The sequence below is a fragment of the Ailuropoda melanoleuca genome, chromosome 16 (assembly GCF_002007445.2).
Source record: "Ailuropoda melanoleuca isolate Jingjing chromosome 16, ASM200744v2, whole genome shotgun sequence".
NCBI lineage: Eukaryota > Metazoa > Chordata > Mammalia > Carnivora > Ursidae > Ailuropoda > Ailuropoda melanoleuca.
Window position 1 is genome coordinate 248720 of NC_048233.1, and position 24947 is coordinate 273666.

A 24947-nucleotide genomic window follows, 5' to 3' on the forward strand; every position below is an offset into this window, starting at 1 on the left:
TGGGCCTCAATCCCATAAGGCCGGGATCACACCCTGAGCCAAAGGCAGACGCTTAACGACTGCGCCACCCAGGCGCCCCGGAAAACATTTTTTTAATTCAAGTATAATTAACATACATTGTTACATTAGTTTCAGGTGTAGGATATGATTTAGCAATTCTATATATCTCTCAGTGCTCATCAAAAAAATGTCCTCTTAATTTCCTTTATCTGTTTCATCCATCCCCATCCACCTCCCCTTTAGCAGCCACTAGTTTGTTCTCTGTATTTGAATCTATTTTTTTGTCTTTTTTTTTGTTTGTTCATCTGTTTTCTTTCTTAAATTCCACATATGAGTGAAATCGTACGGTATTTGTCTTTTTCTGACTTATTTTACTTAGCATTATACCCTCTGGAACCATCCGTGTTGTTGCAAATGGCAAGATTTCATTCTTTTTTTTTTTAAGATTTTATTTATTTATGTGACAGAGAGACAGCCAGCGAGAGAGGGAACACAGCAGGGGGGAGTGGGAGAGGAAGAAGCAGGCTCCCAGCGGAGGAGCCCGATGTGGGACTCGATCCCGGAACACTGGGATCACACCCTGGGCCGAAGGCAGACGCTTAACGACTGCGCCACCCAGGCGCCCCATGATTTCATTCTTTTTTACGTCTGAGTAATACTTCTTTGTATATATACCCCACATCTTCTTGATCCAGTCATCTATGGATGGATACTTGGGGTGCTTCCATATCTTGAAAAGCACTTGTTGCTTCTTGCTGGTTGCTCTTCTTAGGACATCACTCCCTGTCCAGGCTTACCTTTGCATTTTTAGATACAACTTTTTGGTAGCACAGTAGAAATCTCTGTTGCATGTGTCCAGTTCTCCTCCACCTCCCAGCCACGCAGGCCAAGGCCAGTGCTTTTCCCCAGGACTGGCCCTTCCAGTGTGGAGTTTCTGGGATCCCATACAGAATCCCTTGAGGAGATTCTGTTCCTCTCCTCAGCTCCAAAGAAACATGGTGTTTCCCTACAGATCAGGCTATAGCTACAAAGACCTGGTCCCTGCCAGGAAGCTCTTAGTGTAGGAGAGAGCCATTTAAATAATGGCTTTGTGAACTGACAGTTGCAGATGAGTAATGCAGTATGACTAAAGAGCAGATCTAGGGTTTGAGGAGGGGCACGGACGTGGGGTGGGGGCTGGTTTCCTGTGCCCTCAGCATCTTGCTCAGTTTGATGCTAAATAGGATGGGAAGTCAGAAGCAAGCTGAGGATGGAATAGTGCAGAAATCAGAATACCGGAGAAAGATTGCTTTCCTTATTGTATTTTGGGCTTGGTTCCTAGGTACCCATAGAACCTTAGATAAGGCTGTGAGAGATAAGCCGTTGGTGCCAGAGATGGGAAGCAGTAGGAGGCAACAAGGAGTCTCATTCCCAGACTGTCTGGTTCAGTCAGCTCATTGCCTGCTGAGGCGTAGGTCTCAGTGTTCCCATCCACAGATGATAGTAGCCTGAGTGGCCTTTGTTGCGGGAAGACTGATGAAGAACTCAAGGCATTTGGCAACTTTGGTCTTTGTTTCTGAGACAAAACACAAAGGAATCTCTATAATCTGAAGTGCAGTTTTCATCTAAGTTTCCACCTAATCACATTCCAAAACCTGCCTTCCAATAGATCTACTTATTCCTAAGATCATTTAGACAAGTCACACCTCTGACTGAATGGGCTAGGGAAAGAAGCATTTCATAGATTCCTTAATAAGATTCAGAGATTTACACATCTGGTATATTGATGGTGCAGTAGCTAGGGAGAAAATTAACTAAACTTAACTCTGGTTTTATACTCCTAATTATTTTTTTTTTAGAGAGGGAGAGGGAGAATGTTAAGCAGTCTCCACACTGGGCATGGAGCCTGACGTGGGCTTCAGGTCTCACGATCCTGAGATCATGACCTGAGCCGAAACCAGGAGTTGGACACTTAACCAACTGAGCTACTAGGTGCCCCTAGTTTCATACTCTTGAACTATAATTCCTAGTTTCTTGTTTTGTTTCTCTTTCCCTTTTCTATTTTTTTTAAAGATTTTATTTATTTATTTGAGAGAGAGAATGGGGGGAGCGCAGAAGGAGAGGGAGAAGCAGACTCCCCACTGAGCATGGAGTCGAAGTGGGACTTGATCCCACGACCTTGGGATCATGACCTGAGCTGAAGGCAGACACTTAACCAACTGAGCCACCCAGGGTGCTCCTCCCTTTTCTATTTTTAAGGATAGTTCTCCCCTCCTACAAATAATCATCCACCTATTCTAAGAGGTAGAGATTGAGTGTTCTCATAACCAGCCATGAGTCTGTGACAGCCTTTTACTCGTGTTGTAAATAGAAACATAAAGTCTGTTCCTGCATGTATTTCATGGGCTGCCTCTCCAGCATTTTCCTCCATAGCCAAGGAATGTGCAAGGCTTCTGAGTCAGCAGTCAGCTGCCACGGGACAAAACATGCAAGATATTGTCCACTGGCAGAAATTGCACCAGTGCCCTGGAAACCTGGCATCATCTCTTCTTCCTCTTCCTTTCTTGGGCTCCTCACTTCCCTTTTCCCTTCCTTCCACACCTTGGCTTTTCAGTCCCCAGGATTTCTGGCACCTTCTGGCCAGGTTTCCTGGTCTCTAGGTTCCTGTAATTATGAATACGAAAATTTCCCAGGATACTAGGATGTTTGGCACACAGGAATGGTCCAGGAGAGGCCAAGAGGAGCAGGATCTGAGTTGACCTTCAGGAATGAGAGAAATTAGGGTAAACAGGAATGGCCCTTCTGCAGCTCTCCCCAGCTGCTCGCAGAATGAATCAGAATGCCACATTCCCCTTGGTAAATGACACAGTCCCCGTCCAGCAGAGTTACAGAGTAATGCTGTAGCGCTTGAGAGTGTCTTCCTGCTGTGGTCATTTGGCTTGCAAAGTAGGAAAAGTGAGGCAACCCAGGGGAATTAATCTTGTGTGCTCTTACCTTGGGTGCTTGTCGCATTGTTCCAGGAAGCAACTTACCTCTATTATCTGTTGTCATTAGTGACCTGCAGGTCAAAATCCCTTAGACTGGGCATTTAATACTTGACTACTGCTTGGAAGCAGACTCTGCAGGTGTGGGAGCTGTGGCTGAAACCTGAAAGTCAGCAGAAGGATTGGGGGCCAGTTATTAATGAAAGTGTTCATCTGTGGTGGGGGTTGATTTGGAAAATTGCTGTGATGGTTAGTGGCTCTGTGGAAGTGAATATTTCAAACAGAGTGGGCTACAGCCAACCAAGGGGATGTTAGTGTCCAAAGCAGTTTTTCTTTGAAAATAAATGCCCAAGACACTTCAGGGAGGTGTAAGCATAAGATAAGCATTATGACAGGGGAAAGGCTTTTAGAAATAATGTTGCAGGATATTTTTTTTAAGATTTTATTTATTCGAGTGAGAGAGAGAGCGCATGCATGCATGCATGCAAGCAGGGGGAGGGGCAGTGGGAGAGGGAGAGAATCTCAAGCAGACTCCACACTTGGCACGGAGCCCAACTTGGGGCTTGATCTCACGACCCTGGGATCACGACCCAAGCAGAAACCTAGAGTCAGACACTCAACCAACTGAGCTACCCAGCTGCCCCAGAGTTGCAGGATTTTTACTGTGTTGGTTTCAGCAAGAACATCCTGGTACTGAGTGCTCCAAATCCTGGGAAGGGGTGGAAGGTGACTGCTATTTACGAACAAAAAGAAATCATTTTCTCCTTTAATAAGAGGCAGAGAGCTCAGACCAGGTGTATTCAGAGCTTTTCAAACATTATGACTCTGGCGGAGTCAATGTCGACTATGAACACAGGTCGGGCATGCAGGGTCAGCATTGCAAAATGCTGTCTGTTTGTCAAAAAAGCAAATAAAGCCACAGAAATCTACACAAGGAAGGCAAGAGACAGTCACTCTGGGACCTTTGTTTCTAGTCATTGGTTGTCACCTGTCACCATTCTGCCTTTGGATAAACACATCTGTTTTTTCTGCCCCTGTAAGATATCTTTTCACTACGTACCATTTCTAAGATAAGCCTTGGTGTATAAGAAAAAGAGTGGGCTCCTTTTAGGAACTTTAAAATATTTCTCTTGCTGCGTACTGTTTCCTAGAATAAACTTCTATTTAGGGGGAACTGGAAGTTAGTTCCAATTATTTCTGTTTCTTGATGGACTCTTGGCCACATGGCTGTTGAGACAAGCTGTGTTTTTTAGCAGTGGCCTCCAGAGCCAGGAAAGGTTGTTGAGTAAGTATGTATCTGAGCTGAGAAGCCGAGTCAGTGTGTCCCGGGTGAAGAGGTACCATCTTTGACCCGGCCTCTACGGCACAGGAAGAGTGCCGGGTCTGCTGACATAAAGGGAAAGTGTCAGCTCTTCACGTATAGCTATTACTTTCTCCCGTGAAGCTTCAGACAAATCTCCTGTTCATTTGGTTTAGCCTTACGGTATCGTGGTGAGGTGTAGAGACACGCAGGATGTTACTTCTGCTTCACAAATGGGGATTCTGTTGCACATACACTTAGCCGGTACAAGAGCTTCAGGACAGAACATGGTCTCTTCCATGCCCAGAGCGTGGTGCCTTCTTCTGACAGTTGTTTTCATCAGCACATACAGTTTGGTGGCTCCCAGTACTCTTGGGTTGCTCCACTAAACAGTGAATCACTTCTTTCTTCTTTACCCCTCCTGACCACAGTGGATCAACACCCGCCTTCCTCAGACTCCCCCCATCTCCAAAAGTAAGTCCTTTGTAAAGCAAAGTTTCAGTGTGTCCTGTTTGTCACACTAGTAGCGAATTGGTGATAAGCCCGTGATAGAGCATTCTGACTAGAAAACCAGGAGTGAGCGCTGTGACCATGAGGGTTTTCTCAGGACTAAACTCGGAGAACTTCAGAATTGGAAGAGGAGTTTAGAGACCATCTGGTATAACCTCCTCGTCTTACACAAGGGGAAAATCAAGACCTGGTGAGGCAGAGCGACTTGTCCAGGGTCACGCAACCAGTGTCTGGTATGGGGCTCAGAGCCCTGTTAGTGCTCATCTCCTTGTTCTTACTAGGCCTTAGTTTTCACTCTTGGCCCTTTGCCTCCTACCTTCCGCTAATAGTTCTAAGTAGTGATGATACAAAAATGATGAAACAGACCCAAAGGAGAGAGTGCATTAAAGGAGCATGTAAGGTGCCTTCTCCCATCTTAAAGCTTCTATCCAGCAAACATAGAGTGGTGGATGTGTAGATGTTTTTGATAAGTGGAAGGTGTAGGTATTATCATTACTGTCAATTATGTTTGTGGGCAAAATGAAATGGCTAAAAAATCTTCCCACCCTGCCATGTACCACATGCAGGGGCAGGATTTTTTCAGTCCTTTAAAACACTACTGACTTTGCCACTTCTGAACTTTGTGCTTCTTAGACTGCTGTGACACTGCCCTTTGGTTCTCTTCAGACCTCTCTCTACTGTGCCTCACAATCTTTTTAGAGAGTTCATCTTTCTCGGCCAATTCCTTACAAGTTGATGAGTCGTGGATCTCATCCAGGGCCCATGACTCTGTCTTCCCATGGGCTCTCCTTGTGTGATTGTACCACTTTTGAAGGTTCCAATACCACCTGTATGCTAATGACTCCCAAATCTGGGCCTGGGTCCCCGGCTACTCCCCTGACTTCCTATGAGCACCTCTGTCAAAGCAGCTCAGATGTAACAAGCCAGAAGGGAACTCACTATTCTCCCCTCATGAATGAGTTCCTCTATTTTTAATTCATTGGCCTGTATCATTATTTACTCAGTGGCCTAGGCGGGAAAACTGGGAATCATTCTTGAGTCTTTCATCTGTAAAAGTCACTCACTCACAAGCCTTCGTATTTTATTTCTTTTCCTACCTTCTACACTTCTTCCCTGCATTCCTTCCCTAACACTGACTTATCCTGAAAGACTCAGCTGTCACCTTTCAGAGGTTCATCTTCAACGAGGACCCACTATGATTAGGTACTTACCGTTTACATTCCCAAATCCCTTATGCTTCTCTCTCTGTATTGACACTTAGCATTAGTCTAAAACATTCTGTTTATGAGTCTGTCTCACGCAGTAAACTGCAAGATCCTTGAAAGCAAACACTGTCTTACTCATCTTTCCATCCCCAGTGTCACAGATAGTGCCTGGAGTACAGGACGTATAGGATATACGTTTTTTGAATGACATTCAGAACTCCATTTGAAAAGGAGTTGTGTCTCCTAGAAAATGTTTGTAGGTAGAAAGTTGGATTTGCTAACCATTCCTTTTTCTTTCTTTATTTTTGTTAGATTAATGTGACAGAATCAGGTGGATCAACAGCCATCCCACTGCCCCCTTTGTTGGGGGGTGCTGAGAGTGGGGAAGCATGGAGGACAGTAAGAACGAGACAATGAATCGCGCTCATGTCCTCTTTGACCGGTTTGTGCAGGCCACCACCTGCAAGGGCACCCTCAAGGCCTTCCAAGAGCTCTGTGACCACCTAGAACTGAAGCCGAAGGACTACCGCTCCTTTTATCACAAGCTCAAGTCCAAGCTTAACTACTGGAAAGCCAAAGCACTGTGGGCAAAGTTGGACAAGCGGGGTAGCCACAAAGACTACAAAAAGGGAAAAGCGTGCACTAACACCAAGGTAAGTGTTTGTCTTCTCCCAGGCCTTGGGGTCACTGACCTAAGGATTTAACCACAAAAAAAAAAAAGATTGTGAGGAGAGGTAAACCAAAGAAAGGGATTGAGTAGAGGTAGACTGGTGAGTAGAGGTGAGAACTAGGCAGAGTCTAGCAGAGACTTAGTACAGAAAGTCAAACTCTGTGGGTCCATTACCTGTGTTCAGTTGACTGTTCCATGTCCCAGACCCTGTTCTTATTTCATGTATTCACATTTTGAACAGGGTTTCAGCTATTTAAGTACAACCCTGAAGTCATAGAGGAACTTTTTATTCCCCCTTGAGGGCTCTGTTTTGAATCTCACAGTTAGGAGGATGCAGGTCGCTTAGCAAAGAAGAAGCCATGCCCTGTTAGCATCCTGTCTGAACATGGCTTCATGATGCCTGGCATGTCATCTTTATAAAGTCGTCATTCCAAACTTAATGACTAATAAGGTCCATATATACAATGGAATATTACTCAGCTATCAAAAAGAATGATTTCTCAACATTTGCTGCAACATGGATGGCACTGGAGGAGATAATGCTGAGTGAAATAAGTCAAGCAGAGAAAGACAATTATCATATGGTTTCTCTCATCTATGGAACATAAGAACTAGGAAGATCGGTAGGAGAAGAAAGGGATAAAAAAAGGGGGGTGGTAATCAGAAGGGGGAAGGAAGCATGAGAGACTGTGGACTCTGAGAAACAAAGTGAGGGCTTCAGAGGGGAGGCGGATGGGGGAATGGGATAGGCTGGTGATGGGTAGTAAGGAGGGCATGTATTGCATGGTGCACTGGGTGTTATACGCAACTAATGAATCATCGAACTTCACATCAAAAACCAGGGATGTACTGTATGGTGATTAACATAATATAATTAAAAAATATTGTTATAATAAAAAAAAATAAATAGTATTTGCTAACTTGGGGATCTGCCACAAGCTTCAGACCTCTCTTCATCCATATTCCGAAGGTTTGTTTTGATAAGCAAGGGCCTTGTGAGCCAAAATATTTCTTTGCTTTCTTCACAATCTAGGAAAATAGAGTTTACATGAAACAGGTGAGATATTCAGTCACCTGTGCAGGAGTAGGTACAGGGAAGTGGAGAAGGAACAATATGTTTCCTGCTTTCCTCCTTATGTAAAAACACCTGAGAAGTTTGGAAAAAGCTAGCAGGGAAATAAAGTTGCAAATGACTTCATGACTAGATTATTAATGTCCTTTCATGAGCTTTAATTTGCTCTATGTGGAGACCTAAAGACCCTCCCCCAGTGGATTTGCCTCTGAGTAGATACATATCAGCAAAATTCAAGAAATTCAGAGGCATGACTTTTATGAGTGAGTTGTGGTGTTTTATTAAGAATAATACAAATTAATTAAGTGTCCTGTCTCACCTTATGTACTTCTCTAGAATACGGGTCTTTAAGATCATTTCCCTGGACTTTCAGTAAAAGATGGTGATTTTAGAACTCTTTTCAGCACATAAAACTTGGGCTCTTGAAAGTTGCCTTCTTGGAATCCTAGAGTGGTAGATTCATTTCAGAACTCTTAATATTGTCTGAACTATGTATTTAATAATCTGTGTCTCCTTGGACAGAAATCTGCTTGACTTAGAAACCTTTCAAAAAGTCCTCTCCTGTTAATAAAAGATGATGTGATTTTCAAATCGTTTGTTGAAATGATGACCACTTCAATACATTGCAGGTCTACAAGGTGAACATGTGCTGGGTTTACGTGCAGCACTAACAGTTAAAAGAGTCTCCTCTATCCATAACAATCACCAGCTTTTCTCTCAAGCCATTGCAGATGCTCTCCCGTGACCCAGATGGGTCTGAAGATTTCTTAGGAGAATAGTCCTACTTGGGGGGCTTTAGGGAATGATGGTTATGAGATCATGAAACTGTTATAGAAATGTGAGCTTTCCTAAGATGTGCTGCCTTTGCCCTGAAAGCAGCTGTGTTTTTCAGTGTCTCATCATTGGAGCTGGCCCCTGTGGTCTCCGTACAGCCATTGACTTATCCTTATTGGGAGCTAAGGTGGTTGTTATTGAGAAACGAGATGCCTTCTCCCGCAACAACGTCTTGCATCTCTGGCCATTCACCATACATGATCTGCGAGGTCTGGGTGCCAAGAAGTTCTATGGCAAGTTCTGTGCTGGAGCTATTGACCATATCAGTAAGTAAAACCAGTCCTCCTGCAGGATTCCACCCCTGCCCCCTACCCACTTATTCAGTAGAAAGAGGCAGATTATTTGAGGAATTCATACTCAACAGCCCATTTTGTTCTGATATCAGTAATGTCTAGTGTGCTTGGAGTCAAAATACCTGTGATATGGTGGTCTATAACCTAGGACTCTTAAGTGCAAGTGATCTCTCCTATTGACATGAGTTTAACTTAAGGATTTCTGAAGTTAGGTCTTGAACTCTTCCAGAGCACTTGCAGTGGGTGGGATGGGCACTGGGGCCAGGCTAGGAAACACTACCAATTTGAGCCTTGACCCTCTGGTGGTTCTTAGTCTAGTGGAAGAAGCAGAAAGCATGAGGCTCTCTCTAATGTGGTATGATAGAAACTCTACTAATGTGAGAACAAAATGCAATGGGGACAGTACTGGGGAAACCACAGTTTTAGAAGCAGCCTCCTAGTTTGGTCACCAGTGGCAAGTCAGTAATGAGATTCATTTGGTTAGGTGATTCTCATGAGGTCTACAGCATGGGTAACTCTTCCTATATTTTTGTCATCTCCAAGCTCAGCTTGGGCCTGTGCTTTTCTGAGATCCCGTAGAGTAAATACAAGTCAGTGCAGACAGGGATTTTCTTTCCATGACTGTTAAGTGGCCTATCTGAAAAGTGATTCAGAACAGACGATGTCTACATTATGAAGTTCGAGTCTTGTTTATTGATCATCATTAATGATTCCAGGAAAGTTGTTATCAAGGAACTTTTGTTCTGAGCTCCTGCAGATGTGTCCTGCAAATATATCAGACTGCTGAACTGTTTGCTGTTTGAAGTGGTTGTGCCAATTTATCAAACATTGGCCAACAGCTGCCACATTCCATTGGCAGAGGAAGCACTCTGCCCATCTGTTGGACTATAATATATAAAGCATCTTGGAATCCAGTTGTCTGCAAGTATTAAATGTGTACGAGAATGGGATTTAATGAGCCTGTAGGCGCGCGACTCAGAAGGGTGATGGTTGTGATAAGCTGGGAAACAGAACCAAGATGACTCAGATGAGGATTTGTGTGCACTAGGTTAGTCAGAGGCTGCAGGTGAAATTGGTCTTGAGAGAGGACCAAGGGTCATCCGATTTGTCTGGATTTGTGTGCCTTATGTGGGATTTGTCTTGGAGCTGAGAGGGTCCTACATTAGGGACTAGATTTTTATCTCAGTAGGCCTGGGGCTGCTACCATGTGTGACACTTAGTGGTCACTCATTGGACATAGAATAAATAAATAGATCTCGCTGTGATAATGAGCAAGACTTTCACTCATTTTGAGCCTCAGTTTCTACACCTGTAGACCAGTGGTGGGAGGGGGAATGGTAAGAGACTAAGGTTGGATTAAGGATTCCCCTTCTTACTTTATAAGAGTGTGTGAAGGTCAAGGAGATAATAGGATGAAAGGGAGATGCTATGGGGATCTTAGGAAGTAGTCCAGCCCCTTTGTATCAAACTGGAAAACCCACCGGAGGGTGCACACCTTTTGCCTTCTGTGGTAAGTACCATGTCCTGTCAGGATTGTGGATTCTGCTAGATGACTGTGGCTCTGACTGATTGGGAAGATGGAAAAGAGAGTCTCCTGTTGGCCACAATCTGTGTTGTCTCAGAGCTTTTGGTTGTTTTGAGCATTGAACCCAGGAGGTAGGAGTGGTCTTGCATGTCTTTCTAGAACATCTCTTGCACCGAATTGTATTTGCCCTTAAAAAAGAAAGAAAGAAGCTATAGAGCATGGCTTGGAAAATGTCTCCAACTACAGGAGGCTTTAAGAGCCTGGATAAACTGTGTAGGTGGACAGGCAAGAACCTGAACATAAAACGCTAACTAGTACTCTCTCTTCAGTGTGCCCTCACTAGTATCATCTTTTTGTTCCCCCAGGTATCCGTCAGCTTCAGTTAATACTTTTGAAAGTAGCCCTGATCCTAGGCATTGAGATCCATGTCAATGTGGAATTCCAAGGTCTTGTGCAGCCTCCTGAGGACCAAGAAAATGAACGTGAGTTGGATTGGACAAATGAAGGGGGGATGAAAGGGCCTGGATTTGAGAAAAAATGAGATCAAGGGAGAAAACTACAAGAATCTGTGGGTTGTTTTCAGAACTAGTTAAAGAGGTTTCTTCAGGAGGTGCCTGGGTGGCTCAGTCGTTAAGCGTCTGCCTTCGGCTCAGGGTGTGATCCCAGAGTCCTGTGATCGAGCCCCGCATTGGACTCCCTGCTCTGCTGGGAGACTGCTTCTTCCTCTCCCACTCTCCCTGCTTGTGTTCCCTCTCTCCCTGGCTGTCTCTCTCTCTGTGTCAAGTAAATAAATAAAATCTTAAAAAAAAAAAAAAACGGTTTCTTCAGTTGTACAGCCTGTATCTTTCAAGGAACTTTTGACTTCGTGAGGAGGCTTTTGACATAGTATTAGATGTTGCAAGCATTTGTGTTCATTATAGCAAATCACGTCGCGGGGAACATTCTTTTGTGAGCCTTCTCCAAGGCTTCTTTTTTTCCTGTGTTTTGTACCCCATGCTTTTACTCCTAGTGTTTTCAGTTTGGGGTTTTGTGCAGTTTGTATCTAGAGTTCTCTTAGGTGTATGAATATGGTCTGGGTAATGACCTTCATTTTGACTTTGGTCCACAGGGATAGGTTGGCGGGCACTGGTTCACCCCAAAACCCATCCTGTGTCAGAATATGAATTTGAAGTGATCATCGGAGGGGATGGCCGAAGGAACACCTTGGAAGGTATTGGTCAATGCTGCTTTGCCTGGTTCATAGCAGAGTGAAGGGTGACCCTCCCCCAACCCTGGGGTGAGAGTTTGTATCATCAGAATCCACATTCCTAAGAATCTGCATATGTGTGCTATCTATTCTAACTGAATGACAGGCCCAGCTTTCCTCTAGCCAACCGATACTTGGGTTGCTTCTTACAGGGCACTCTTGTTAAGGCCCTAGGAGGTAAGTAATTGGTTGACACTGCAGGATTATATCTAAGTTTAGTAAGGTGGTGGCTTCCTTTCCTTTCTCCCTCCCTCCCTCCCTCCCTCCCTCCCTTTCTTCTTTCTCTTTTAATGGAATCCCTTGCACTGAGTAGTATTTTGGTCAGTTAGATTTCAAATTGTTAGTGTGGGGGAGACTTTGACTTCTTTCCTGAATTCATATATTTTTTGGTAGGTAAACACCTAATTTTCAGATAGAGAAGAATTGCCCTAAAATTTTCCTGTTGATTCCCATCCCACATGTTCCCTAATGTCATCATCAACACCCCTTTCCTGTTTGAAGTGATTTTCCTTCTTCTCTAATGAGTTGTGGCACCTCTGAAAATTTCTTTCCTTCCAGGATTTCGCCGAAAAGAATTTCGTGGCAAGCTGGCCATTGCCATTACAGCAAATTTTATTAACCGAAATACAACAGCAGAAGCCAAAGTAGAAGAGATCAGTGGTGTGGCTTTTATATTCAACCAAAAATTTTTCCAGGAACTAAGGGAAGCCACAGGTTGGTGTAGATGCCTCCAGAGCAATAAGGATAGAAATTTAAATAACTACTTGTGATTTTTCTCCCAGAGGGTTTGGTAGAGTGGGTGGTCATTGGCATTATTACTGTTGTTTGCCCCTCTCTTTCTTTCGATACTGCTTTCCTTATCACTGTCTCCTCCTCTAGCATTCTTTATCCTCTTTACAGTGACAGGGCTGCCCTGGGCTTAGTTTTTATTTATTTGTTTGTTTTTAAGGGCTCATTCTGCCTTTTACCAACTCTACTCCAGCCCTTCCCCCTATGCTGTGGCTCTGAGTGATGGCGCTCAATGCAGTAAGCTACCGATGGGTAGGTCTCTGGTTCTCTAGAACCTGACTTTAGATACCGAGTATACAGTCTTCTGTATACTTCACTTTACCAGTGAAGTAAACCATGTGCTAGATAGGAATGAGATTGTTGTATGATAGCTTTTGAATACATTATTTTGTTGCCATAAAAATGTGCATCAGATTTCAATTCTCTGTTTTCTAGAACATGATTGCTTTCCATTACATCTGTTTTTTAGATTATTGAATTAAAAAGTCAGTAGTTCACACTCTGCTTCCAGGCATCTACTTATCTGTCCTGTTAAGAGTAGAGATGATTCTCCCAGTTGCCTTGATGACTATCAAAGAGGCTTAATTTGAGAACTAACCCTGACCTCTTACTAGAAGTTAACCTTTCTTTTTCTTCCAATCCTTCTATTTCTGCTTACTATTGATGATGGTTTTTAGGATAACTTACTGTATCAAGTGAATTATAGAGCAGTGCAGGTATAAACATAGCTCGCCCTCTTCTAATGAACTGAATATGCAGGAAGCAAGAATCTGGGCTCAGACATCTCTTCATTTTCACTTTCTCTGCTTGGAATGTTACAGCCCTGGTCTCTGTGGACCCATGCAAACTTTCTGGCTGCCCTAATGTACCTTCATTTCAGCAAGCCCACATGTGACAGATTTGTTTTCTGGTTGCAGGCATTGACTTGGAGAATATTGTATACTACAAAGATGACACACACTATTTTGTTATGACAGCCAAAAAGCAGAGTTTGCTAGACAAAGGGGTGATACTGCGTGTGAGTAATGGATTTCTTTCAAACCTCTTTTTATGTTGTACTAGTTAATGTGACCACTAAAAGAAAGACTTTTATTGTCTGATGAGTTTTTCCTGCAAGGGAATGAAAATGAGCACCCAACTCATCTCCTGGAAACATGTACTCCTCTAATGTTCTGAGTTTAACTTCTAAAAAATCTTTTGTTACGGACAATTTCAGATGTAAACAAAAGTAGAGAGAAGCATACAGTGAACCCGCATGTGCCCGTCATTTCATCTTAACAATTACCAACACATGGCCAATATCATTTCAGTAGCACCTCATCCCAGTCCCCACTCCTGCCATTGGATTGTTCTAAAGCAAATCTCAGATATCAGTTATCTCGGATACTCGGTTTAATTTTAGGTGATTTGGTTTGTCGTTATAGCTAATTCCACATATGACTGCTTAGTAGTTGGTTAATAGGTCGTCTTTGGGGAGAGGGTGGTAGGGGGAAGGGAGTTGGACCCGGAAGCTTGAGAATGGTTCTAGTTTTACTGCAGATATGTCTATCAGAAGTCTAGGGAACACTGGCTGGATCAGGGTATATTTAGACCTCTTCATGACCTAACAATGATGAGAGGTCTGGCTCAGCCTTTTTTCCAGGTGGATAATTGTAGGACATTCCCTGAGATGATGAACAGAATATGAAATCAGAGAACCACAGGATAGGTGGTTTTTTAAGGAGAGTCTCTTAAGTCTTGTTTGGTCTTCAGTCTGAGTCAGAATTACTGTCCCCGTGTGATGAGCCGGAGAGAAGAGGCTCTAGATGTGCTGACTCAGGCCTGTACAGTTCTTAGCAGACTCGTGGCAGAGTTCCAGGGTGCCTTTGTCTCTGCAGGACTGAGTTATACTGTTGCCATATCTGAGAGCAGTGTTGGGGGCAAGCCAGTGAGCAAGTGCCTGCAGCACAGCCTCTTCCCAGTCATGGACCTCGTATGTGTTTCTCAGCCTTGCACTCCTTTATGTACATAAGAGAAACAGGACAGAGCAGTTCGTACAGCCCATTCTGCCAAAAGCATAAACAAGACGTACTTGGTTGGATGCTTTATCAATAAGAAATAGCCAGTGAGCCCGGTGGTAGGCTTTGGGACTAAGTTAAGACAAATCTGCCATCTTAGGCAGAGCGGTGGTTATCAGTTGAAATTATTGTTTTATTGTGCTTTACAGCTACCGCATTTATTTATTTATTTATTTATTTATTTATTTATTTATTTAACAAAATTGAGGGTTTGTGGCAACCCTGCGCTGAAGAAGTCTATCGGTGCCATTTTTCCAACAGCGTTTGCTCATTTCATGTTTCTGTGTCATATTTTGATAATCCTTGGCAATATTTCAAACATTTTCATTATTATATTTGTTATGGTGATCTGTGATCAGTGATTATAATTCGCTGAAAACTCCAATAATGGTTAGTATTTTTTAGCAATAAAGTATTTTTTAGATAAGGTAGGTTCATTGTTTTTTTAAGACATGCTATTGCACGTTAAATAGACTACGGCACAGTGTAAACATAACTTATATGTACTGAGAAATCAAAATAATTCATTTGACTGGCTGTATTGCAGCATTCACTTTATTGTGGTGGTCTGGAACTGAACCTGCGATATCTCCAAGGCATGGCAAATGTAGGAACAATCTAGAATGCCAAGACCTGATTTACTTTTGCTTTTTATTTATTTTATTAGAGGGCAGGGGCCATGTTTCTCTGTGTGCTGTGAAATACTAAACTGGTTGTGGTCACTTACTCAATGTTGAACAAACATAGTTTTGAGGACCAACTTAAGTATTTGTGCTTTGACTATTTTTTTTTAAAGATTTTATTTATTTATTCGACAGAGATAGAGACAGCCAGCGAGAGAGGGAACACAAGCAGGGGGAGTGGGAGAGGAAGAAGCAGGCTCATAGCGGAGGAGCCTGATGTGGGGCTCGATCCCATAACGCCGGGATCACACCCTGAGCCGAAGGCAGACGCTTAACCGCTGTGCCACCCAGGCGCCCCTGTGCTTTGACTATTAACATCTTGTAGTGGTAGCTGAAAGTACCATCAGGGACACTTGGAAACAAACTTTAGGCCCCACTTTAGGAGAATAAAGATTTGGCTTAGTTAGCCAGGAATCTCCAAAACAGAAAAGGAGTTTTTCAGTCCTTTATGTAGAAAGCCCTTTTTCCTCTCATCACTGTTTTTCTTAGTTGATGGGTTTCTGTGGAGCCTTTCAGAATCTTGTGTATTATTTTGAAAACCTCTGTTCCATTTTCAACATATTTCTCCCCAACCCCCGGGACTCCCATTGCTCCCACCTCACATCTTTTTGGCACTGAAGCTTTTGGGTGCTTCCTTTGGGTTTGATGAATTACACAATGCTGAGCATTTTATGTGGTCCCATTTGCCAGAAGCTATTTGCTACCCAGAAGATAATGATGACCAATATAACATAAATTATAAAATACATTTTCAGTTTAGAAAGTACCATCACATAAATTATTTTATTTGGTATTCAAAACAACTTCATGACCTGGATTAGGCAAGATTAAAGAAGTATGACATGCTCTAAGTAAATGGAAATACCAGGCGGCAAAGCCTGTGCTCTTTTACAAACATCCTCCCCTGTAGGGCTCCTGGGTGGCTCAGTCATTTGAGCATCCGACTCTTGATTCTGGCTCAGGTCATGATCTCAGGGTCATGGGGTCATTGGGCTCCTGTTCAGCAGGGAGTCTGCTTGGGATTCTCTCTGTCCGTGTCCCCCACCCCGTGCTGTCTCTTTCTCTTCCAAGTAAATTAATTAATTAATTAATTAATTTTAAAAAATTATTTAAAGAAGGGGTGCCTGGGTGGCTCAGTCGATTAAGCATCTGGCTTCGGCTCAGGTCATGGTCTCAGGGTCCTGGGATTGAGCCCCACGTTGTGCTCCCTGCTCAGCGGAGAGCCTGCTTCTCCTTCCTCGGCACCAGCCTACCTTCATGTGCTCTCTCTCTCTCAAATAAATAAATAATCTTTTAAAAAATAAATAAATAAATTTTAAAAAGAAATCACCTCCCCCTTTTTTCTTTAATTTGTGTAGACTTATTTTGGAATATGGAATCACTTTAGGAAGAAGGGAAAGGCTGTGAAACTAGCTTACATCTGACATGCATAGTGTGGCTCTAACAGGGTTTTTCCTTCGACCCTCTTCTCGCTCTGGAGACAGGACTATGCTGACACAGAGCTCTTGCTTTCCCGGGAGAATGTGGACCAAGAGGCTCTGCTGAGCTATGCCAGGGAGGCGGCAGACTTCTCCACTCAGCAGCAGCTGCCGTCTCTGGATTTTGCCATCAATCACTATGGACAGCCTGATGTGGCCATGTTTGACTTCACTTGTATGTACGCCTCCGAGAATGCTGCCTTGGTGCGGGAGCAGAATGGACACCAGTTATTAGTGGCCCTGGTTGGGGACAGCCTCCTGGAGGTGAGCAGTAAGGATGGCAGTGCTTTATAGTAGAGGCAATAGTAAGGAAGCAGTAAGAATTTGGAACAAAGGTGAGTACCCCAGGTTGTAGAGCGAGTGTCTACCACGGTGTGCAGCAGAGGTAGACTCCCTTAGAAGATACACCAGGAAGTAGGGAAGTTGCTAAGTATGGACGGAAGCTCTGCAACTCTTGTGATTTGCTCCTCTGTCTTTACGAAGTGGGAAAGCCCAGTATCTGAACAGTTGCCAAAAAGTACAGTCAATAGCAAACTTTCTTTCTTAGTCTCCCTCTACTGAAAGGTAATTTATTTTAAATCTTTGTTTTCTGTCTCCTTCATAGCCTTTTTGGCCAATGGGAACAGGAATAGCCCGAGGATTTCTAGCTGCTATGGACTCAGCCTGGATGGTACGAAGTTGGTCTCTAGGAACAAGCCCCTTGGAGGTCCTGGCTGAGAGGTAATTGGAAGCAGCCAGGGGTCCCTTCCACGAGAGAACTGGGGGTGATGAGTGGTTTACTCCTCAGGCAGAGTACACGTTTTCTTCCTTCTCTCTCTTCCTTTCTTAATTAAAGATGTTTCCATATTTAAGAGAAGCAAGATATTGATTAATAAAATCATAGATACGTAAAGACTATCTAATTCAAGTGCTCTTCTTTTATTTCTTTCCAAATTAAATTTGTTACAAATGGTATCTGAATCTTTGTATTCCATTAAAGAACAGTATCTGATTCCTTTCATGACAGTCACATGAACAAATATATAAACATAGTACATTAAATCTTTCTGACTTTAAAGTAGAAAGACTTACACTAATGAAATCAGTGTGGTTGCAGGGGGGATACTAACATAAGAAATAAGAATTGACTTTGAATTAAAAAAAAAAAACCCCAAACTGCTTGTAAACATTTCTCAAACTTTCAAATGTCAGATATGTTGAAGCAGATCATTGCAAACGAGGTAAGAATCCTAGGATTTGTTTGCTAATAAAGAACAAATGCCTTGACCAGAAAAACTAGAGAAATACAGGATTTCCTGGGCGTAATTGGCGGTTGATAGCATTTTAAGTCTGTTACCTAAGGTACTCTGGGCAAGTTTGGTGGCAAGTTCTTTTTTCATCTGTGATTTTCTTAAAAATTAAATATTGGCCTACATGAAAAAAACAAAACAGTAAATTAGTTGCCTTTTAAATTAGAATCAGCGATTTTTTCCCAGCCCACCACAGTGTACTTGCTCTTGCTGCTGGTCCTTAACCAGTCCAGTGCCTGTGGAATCACTGGCATGGTGGGAATGGGAGCAAGGGCTGATGTAGGTTTGGAGAAAAATGGTCAAGGATGAGGATTTGTCACATCCTTCAGATTATTCGGGACACTGTCAAAAAATAGGAATGTTATCAAAGGAGAGGGAGATGTGTATGGTGCTTGTCACTGCTCTGAGTAAATTGTTGTATGTTCTTACAGGGAAAGCATTTATAGGTTGCTGCCTCAGACCACCCCTGAGAATGTGAGTAAAAACTTCAGCCAATACAGCATCGACCCTGTCACCAGATACCCCAATATTAACGTCAACTTCCTCCGCCCAAGCCAGGTAAGAGCCTTCTAGTCAGTTATCTACATCTGGGCCCATTTTCAGGAAACACTGAAATTTGTCTATTAATACCATATACACACAGTTCTTTCATAATCCAAGTAGATGTCTCCCTGGAATGGTACCACTTTCCATCAAAAGATTGAGCAGCTAAGGGAGGAAGTTGTAGAATGACTTGCCAGAAGATCCCATTTGACCAAAGTGGTGGATCCAGGACTTTGTCCAGGGCTTCCTCATTCAAGCTGCATGTTGTAGGGGAGAGCGCACTTGTTCACTACTTAGGAAACGGGACTTCTTGCATTATTGCCACCAGTCACTTTGACGTGGATGTGTCATCCCGTCTTCTCTGAACCTCAGTTTCTTCATCAATAAAGTGGAGGTAATAGTCCTGCTATTCACAGGACCATTGTGAGGGCAAATGAGACTGTTCACTTGAAGGAACTTTGGAAGTTAGGACGCTCTCTGCAAGTTAAAGATACCATTGGTCAGTTTTGTTGCGCTGCTGAGTTATTTCTCACAACATCTGAAGCCTTACAATTGCAGTAAGAATGACATTTGACAAAGCACAATAATCCCAAACAGCCCAGCAATTTTTAGAAAGCAGCCCATTCAACATATTTGCCGATGTATAATTTTTTATTCACTTTCTATCTGAAGTTTATGGCTTTAAGCCTCTATATAAGTGCCCATGAGACCTGCTGTCAATGGGCAGTATTAATGGTCCAATAGTGACTATCAGAGGGCCCTCCTTGGCTGAGTAGCTAATTTTTAGCACAACTTTTTTACACTGATATGTATTTGTTTATATGTAACCCCACCACATTCCAGAAAGGTTTTAAAGGTCATCGTCATAACTTTTATTTGAACTTTGCCCAGCCTGCTCTCTTAGGCTTTGATTTTGCTCTCAAGTGGGAATTGTTACATGGTATTTGATTTTTCCTTCTTAACTTTCTGCCAGGTGCGCCATTTATACGATACCGGGGAGACAAAAGATATTCATCTGGAAATGGAGAACCTGGTGAATTCCCGAACTACCCCAAAGTTGACTCGCAATGGTGAGTTCTGGTAATGACCTTTTAAATGCAAGTAACCTATTCAGAGAAGTTCATACTTACTCATTGAGCTGTTAGTGCACACAGTACTGTATAAGGCAGTGGTTCTCAACCAGAGGTAAAGACCCCCAGGAGACATTTGGTAGCACTTGCAGACATTTTTGATTGTCATGACTAGGGGAGGGTGCTGTTGGCATCCGGAGATGCTGCTAAACGTCATACAGTGCACAAGGTCAGCTCCCCACAACAAAGAATTGCCCAGCCAAAAATGTCAGGAATGTCAGGGCAGAACCCTCAGTCTGAGATTTTAGGAGGGTATAAAGAGAAATCAGGTACAAATGCTGTTGAGAGAGAAAGAGAGCTAGAGGAAGTGAGTGCACACACACACCAACAAAGGTTTCTGGGGGAGGCTTTAGGAAAAAGCAGTGACATTTTAGCTGAGTACTACGACATTGCCGGGATACAGTTATAGAGATAAAAAGCCATTCCGTAGTTTGTGTTCACTGAAGGGCCCCTGTAGATTTTTTTAAAAGGAGAGCAACATGAATATACCTGGTCAGCGATATGTAAGATGGAATGGAGCAGGGAAATGCCAGAGGCAGGGCCAGTGGTTAGAAATACACTGTAGGGGCGCCTGGGTGGCACAGCGGTTAAGCGTCTGCCTTCAGCTCAGGGCGTGATCCCGGCGTTATTGAATCGAGCACCGTATCAGGCTCCTCCGCGATGAGCCTGCTTCTTCCTCTCCCACTTCCCCTGCTTGTGTTCCCTCTCTCGCTGGCTGTCTCTATCCCTGTCGCATAAATTTAAAAAAAAAAGAATCTTTAAAAAAAAAAAAAGAAATACACTGTAGCAGTTAAGCTAACGGTGGTGAAGGCCTGAATCTGATGCTGTGGTCAAGGATGGACAAGGGTGTGGAGCACCGTTAGAAGAACTCTGACTTCGGAGCCAGGTGCAACTGGGTCCCAGTCCAAGCTTTGTCATTTGTGAAGTGTGTGGGCTAGAACGGGTTATTTTGTGTCTGTGAACTTTGGTTTCTTTGTCTAAAATGGGTGTAAGAAATAGCTACTTCACACTGTGGTCACAAATGGCAGCCATTTTGTCATTGTCATTATTAATTATGTGAGTGAGAGTATATTAAAGAGCCAGAATCAATAGGCATTAGCAGTTTCTTTGCATGGGTCAGAGATGTTTGCAGATGGTGCTTCCATCCGTATGGACAAGAAAATGGGAGGATGAGAAGGTTTGAGTCTGTTTTGAGTTTGACATTTTATTGGAGTATCAAGGTGGATTTCACAACAGGCAGGCGGAAACATTTTCATCTTTCTCCCCTCGGGGGTCATCTACTTGAAAGCAGACAATATACCTTTGTCACTATCATTTTAGAGCCTGGAATATTGAAGTTGCCCAGTACATATTGGATTGATGGATATACAGACTTGGGAGACAGCTGAATGAAGTTAATTTCTGAAGTAAATTTCTGATTTATGATGATAACAGCAGGAGTGTTTCTTTGTATAGTTTTACAATACATTTTCACCGAAAGACTTAAATGGAACAGGATTTTTATGATAGGCAGTTTTTATCTTGTTATGTTCCGAAATCACTAAATGACTTCATACAAGGTTAGATATTTCCAGCTGCCAAATGTAAGAGAACAGACGTTCTTGGACACAAATAGGAGTTCACAGATTCTTCTAAATGATGCATATCAGAGCTCCTTTGATGCAGTTAAGAAAAGCAGACTTATAGAAAGGCCCTTTGTGTTTAAGAAGACACAGCAGTAAGCTGGAAAACATCCAAGTATATGCGTTCACTTTTTCACGATGTGATCATTTATAATACAGAGTGCCAATCCTGGCCTGGGGGATTGTTCCGGTCTGGGGTCCTTGGCCTTGCCAGGGTAATCCTACAGAGTTTCTTCATGGCAAATTGCTCTACACCCTGGAACGTGTAAGAGTGGGCTTTGCTTGCTATTGGTTTAATGTGTTGCTGGAGAGAATGGACTCTTTCCTGCTCTACTCCTCCCAATATTACTTTGAAGGGAAGAAGCTTCCTCAGCTGCCAGGTGACGCTCTTAGACCTTCTGCAAGTGAGGGGGACAGCTCAGTAGATGGCGCTCTTCCATCTAAGTCAGTATCCAGGAGTGGTGCAGGGACCCTGGGCTTTAGCACGAGCAGTTCCAGATCATCCCCTCCTGTGACTTTTAGAGGGACTGGAGTTGACATCAGATCTGGGTAAATTGGTAGTTTCTCATCCACCTAAAATTTCACTGTCATGTAACTACCAGTTACATAGCTTTTTACTTTTGAAAAACGGTGACAACTATTTTGTTCCTACCTTTCATAATTTTTCAGACTGGATATGCGCACTACAAAGAGGACCCTGCATCAGTGCTACCGGGTGACCACACTTCTGATCATTTTTCTGTTGTTTTAGAGTCTGTAGCTCGTTCAAGCAAACTGCTGGGTTGGTGCCAAAGGCAGACAGATGGCTATGCAGGGGTACATGTGACAGATCTCACCATGTCTTGGAAAAGTGGACTGGCCTTATGTGCGATCATCCATAGATACCGCCCTGATCTGATGTAAGTTGTGACAAACTTTGTGTTTCATTTTGTATTCCCTCAGGACCTCAGAGTATTTTGCTCTCAGATAACCAAATTTTGCACTTTTTCCTAGAATGAGATACATAGCAAGATACTTTTTTCTAGAAGGCAGTGATTAATTTCAATTTAGTTATATTTAAAACTGTGTCAAGCATCCTGTAGCTGAATCCAGCTGAGGTTTTAAAAATCACAGCACTCAGAAGGTCAAAAACTGGTTTTAACACCCACATGGCCTATTAACATCACACAAAGGAAAACTCTGTTTATTGGCCCCAGGTTAAACTCTTTATTTTGGCCAGCTATCTCTCAAATGCTGTTGGTCATAGGAAAACCTCACTAGATCATTTGGCTGGCTAAAGGCAAATAGGTCACTACCAACAAAACAGAAAACAGTGAATACTTACCCGATTTATCATGGTTCATTGGTATTATCTCAGTTAAGAATGATGCCTTTTGTGGGGCACCTGGGTGGCTCAGTTGGTTAAGTGTCTGCCTCCAGCTCAGATCATGATCCTGGGGTCCTAGGATTGAGCCCCGCATTGGGCTCCCTATCAGCAAGGAGTCTGCTTCTCCCTTTCCTTCTGTGCTCTCTCTCTCTAATAAATAAATAAAATCTTTAAAAAAAATTGCACCTTTTGCAGATACACTCAGCCCAGGCCCACAAGATTGAGGCCGCCTTACCCGCTTATATCAGTGACACCTTCTCTTTTGGCCATTCTTTACTCACCTAAATGCAGAATCAACTAAGTGCACCCCAGTTTCCCTCATAGGTATTTGTTACCATGGAAACCAAACAAGAAGATCCAGAAACAGAAGAAAAGCCTGTTGAATTATTTTGGCTGCCTGTCCTTTTATCATTAGGGCCCAAATTTGTGCGTTTGCTTTAAGGAAACGTAAGAAACATAGTTCCTATTTATATTAGGTTATAAATTAATGAGGCAAGAGCTAGTGGAAACAGCCTTACATACAGAATGATTTAGGAATGGGAATATCTGATTTGTTTGGATAAAGATAAGTGACCTCCAGTGCTCCTGTCCCTTAGCTAATGCAGACGTTGGTAAATGGTAAGTGAAAGTACCCCCGCCCCCAATCAAGAAAGGACAGAAGAAGAAGGAGTAGTTTGAGAAGGATTGTGATGAATGGCACAGAATGCTTTAGAAGAAGACAGGGTGGATCCGTTTTCTTCCAAAGGGAAGGCAAAAGTAGCTGAAAGGAACCTAGTGGGTGAGGTGAGGGGTGGTAGAGGGAGGGGGCACACTCCTGTTAGAATGGACTTAAGGCTGCCTGCAGAAGGTCTAGGGAGGTTCCATGTAACACAACAAAGCAGTGAGGAGGTGATTTGGCACTGTTTAGACTGTAATGACTTCATTCAGGATGAGGCTGCCATGGTTTAATAGGCTTAATCTATAGGGAAAAGGCATTTAGGAAAATGAAAACCTTCCTAGAGTCAGTAGTAGGTTAACACAAAATAAGGCCTGCCCAGTTGATCTGAAATCACCACTTAAAGAAGAATGCTATCAGTCTTCACTTGATCGAATGGCAAGAAGTTTGGAACCCAGCAGGAAGTGTTTGTTAATTTAAATACTTGGGAAAACTCAGGAAATTTAGCAGTGGAAAAATCTTTTGAGGAAGGCTTTGGAATTTCCCTTCAAGTGGAAGGCTGGATAAGATTTACCAGAGCTGATTCAGTGCATCAGCAGTTTGTCTGGTCCAAATGACACAGCAAGTGATAGTCCTACGCCTTTAGAAGCAGTCTGATCCAAATAGAATATTTATCATTATTGAGCATTAGTTTAATATGTACAGATCACAAACAAGGTACAAGAGAATACGTATTAAAGATAGTTCCTGTTCTTCAGCTTATCTTTTAGTAAGAAATTTATGTTGTTGGGAAAATGAGAGTAGTTCTTCAACTTTTCCCCACTTTTTTCCTTTCTGGGTAGGTCTTTAATCATTTCTTCTCCTTGAGGATGATTTGCGTTTTCTTAGTGAAAGGGAGGATGAGCCAATAGGTGAGATGAACAGGTTGGCTCTCAGATTGGGGTGAGACCCCCCACACCCTGGATTTTACCTGAAAGACTAAGAAATGATGATGACTCCACTGGTTATGTGTTTTCTGGCCTGAGGACAAGCAGCCCTTCCTGATATGTTTTTCTCATTCTGTTTCTTAGAGATTTTGAGTCTTTGGATGAGCAAAATGTGGAGAAGAATAACCAGCTGGCCTTTGATATTGCCGAGAAGGAACTGGGCATTTCTCCCATCATGACAGGCAAAGAAATGGCCTCGGTGGGAGAGCCTGACAAGCTTTCTATGGTGATGTACCTGACTCAGTTCTATGAGATGTTCAAGGACTCACTCCCCTCCAGTGGTAAGGGCTGGTGGGCACTGGTATGAAAGGCCCCATTTCTTCTCTGTTGTTGCCTGGCTTTGCTTTGCTTTGCTTTTTTCTTTTCTTTTCTTTTCTTTTCTTTTCTTTTCTTTTCTTTTCTTTTCTTTCTTTCTTTTTTTCTTTTCTTTCTTTCTTTCTTTCTTTCTTTCTTTCTTTCTTTCTTTCTTTCTTTCTTTCTTTTCTNTCTTTCTTTCTTTCTTTCTTTCTTTCTTTCTTTCTTTCTTTCTTTCTCTCTCTCTCTCTCTCTCTCTCTCTCTCTCTCTCTCTCTCTCTCTTTAATGTTTTTTAATTGTACTATGTTAGTCACCATACAGTACATCCCTGGTTTCTGATGCAAAGTTCGATGATTCATTAGTTACATATAACACCCAGTGCACCATGCAATATGTGCCCTCCTTACCACCCATCACCAGTCTATCCCATTCCCCC

The 24947-nt window shown here is 42.9% G+C and overlaps 1 protein-coding gene across 13 annotated transcripts in view; it reads left to right on the forward strand.

The window, feature by feature from the left end:
• Nucleotides 1-24947, forward strand: part of MICAL3 (microtubule associated monooxygenase, calponin and LIM domain containing 3) — a 276533-nt gene that overhangs the window by 148695 nt on the left and 102891 nt on the right. For all 13 annotated transcript variants that reach the window (XM_034646041.1, XM_034646042.1, XM_034646043.1 and 10 more), the window contains 12 exons: nucleotides 6291-6631; nucleotides 8613-8820; nucleotides 10738-10854; nucleotides 11481-11582; nucleotides 12177-12332; nucleotides 13325-13425; nucleotides 16632-16889; nucleotides 17230-17345; nucleotides 18346-18472; nucleotides 19431-19527; nucleotides 21961-22108; nucleotides 24301-24497. In XM_034646041.1, the coding sequence (XP_034501932.1) occupies nucleotides 6368-6631; nucleotides 8613-8820; nucleotides 10738-10854; nucleotides 11481-11582; nucleotides 12177-12332; nucleotides 13325-13425; nucleotides 16632-16889; nucleotides 17230-17345; nucleotides 18346-18472; nucleotides 19431-19527; nucleotides 21961-22108; nucleotides 24301-24497 (1891 nt within the window). In that variant the 5' untranslated portion in view covers nucleotides 6291-6367. The remainder of the gene's footprint in view (nucleotides 1-6290; nucleotides 6632-8612; nucleotides 8821-10737; nucleotides 10855-11480; nucleotides 11583-12176; nucleotides 12333-13324; nucleotides 13426-16631; nucleotides 16890-17229; nucleotides 17346-18345; nucleotides 18473-19430; nucleotides 19528-21960; nucleotides 22109-24300; nucleotides 24498-24947) is intronic.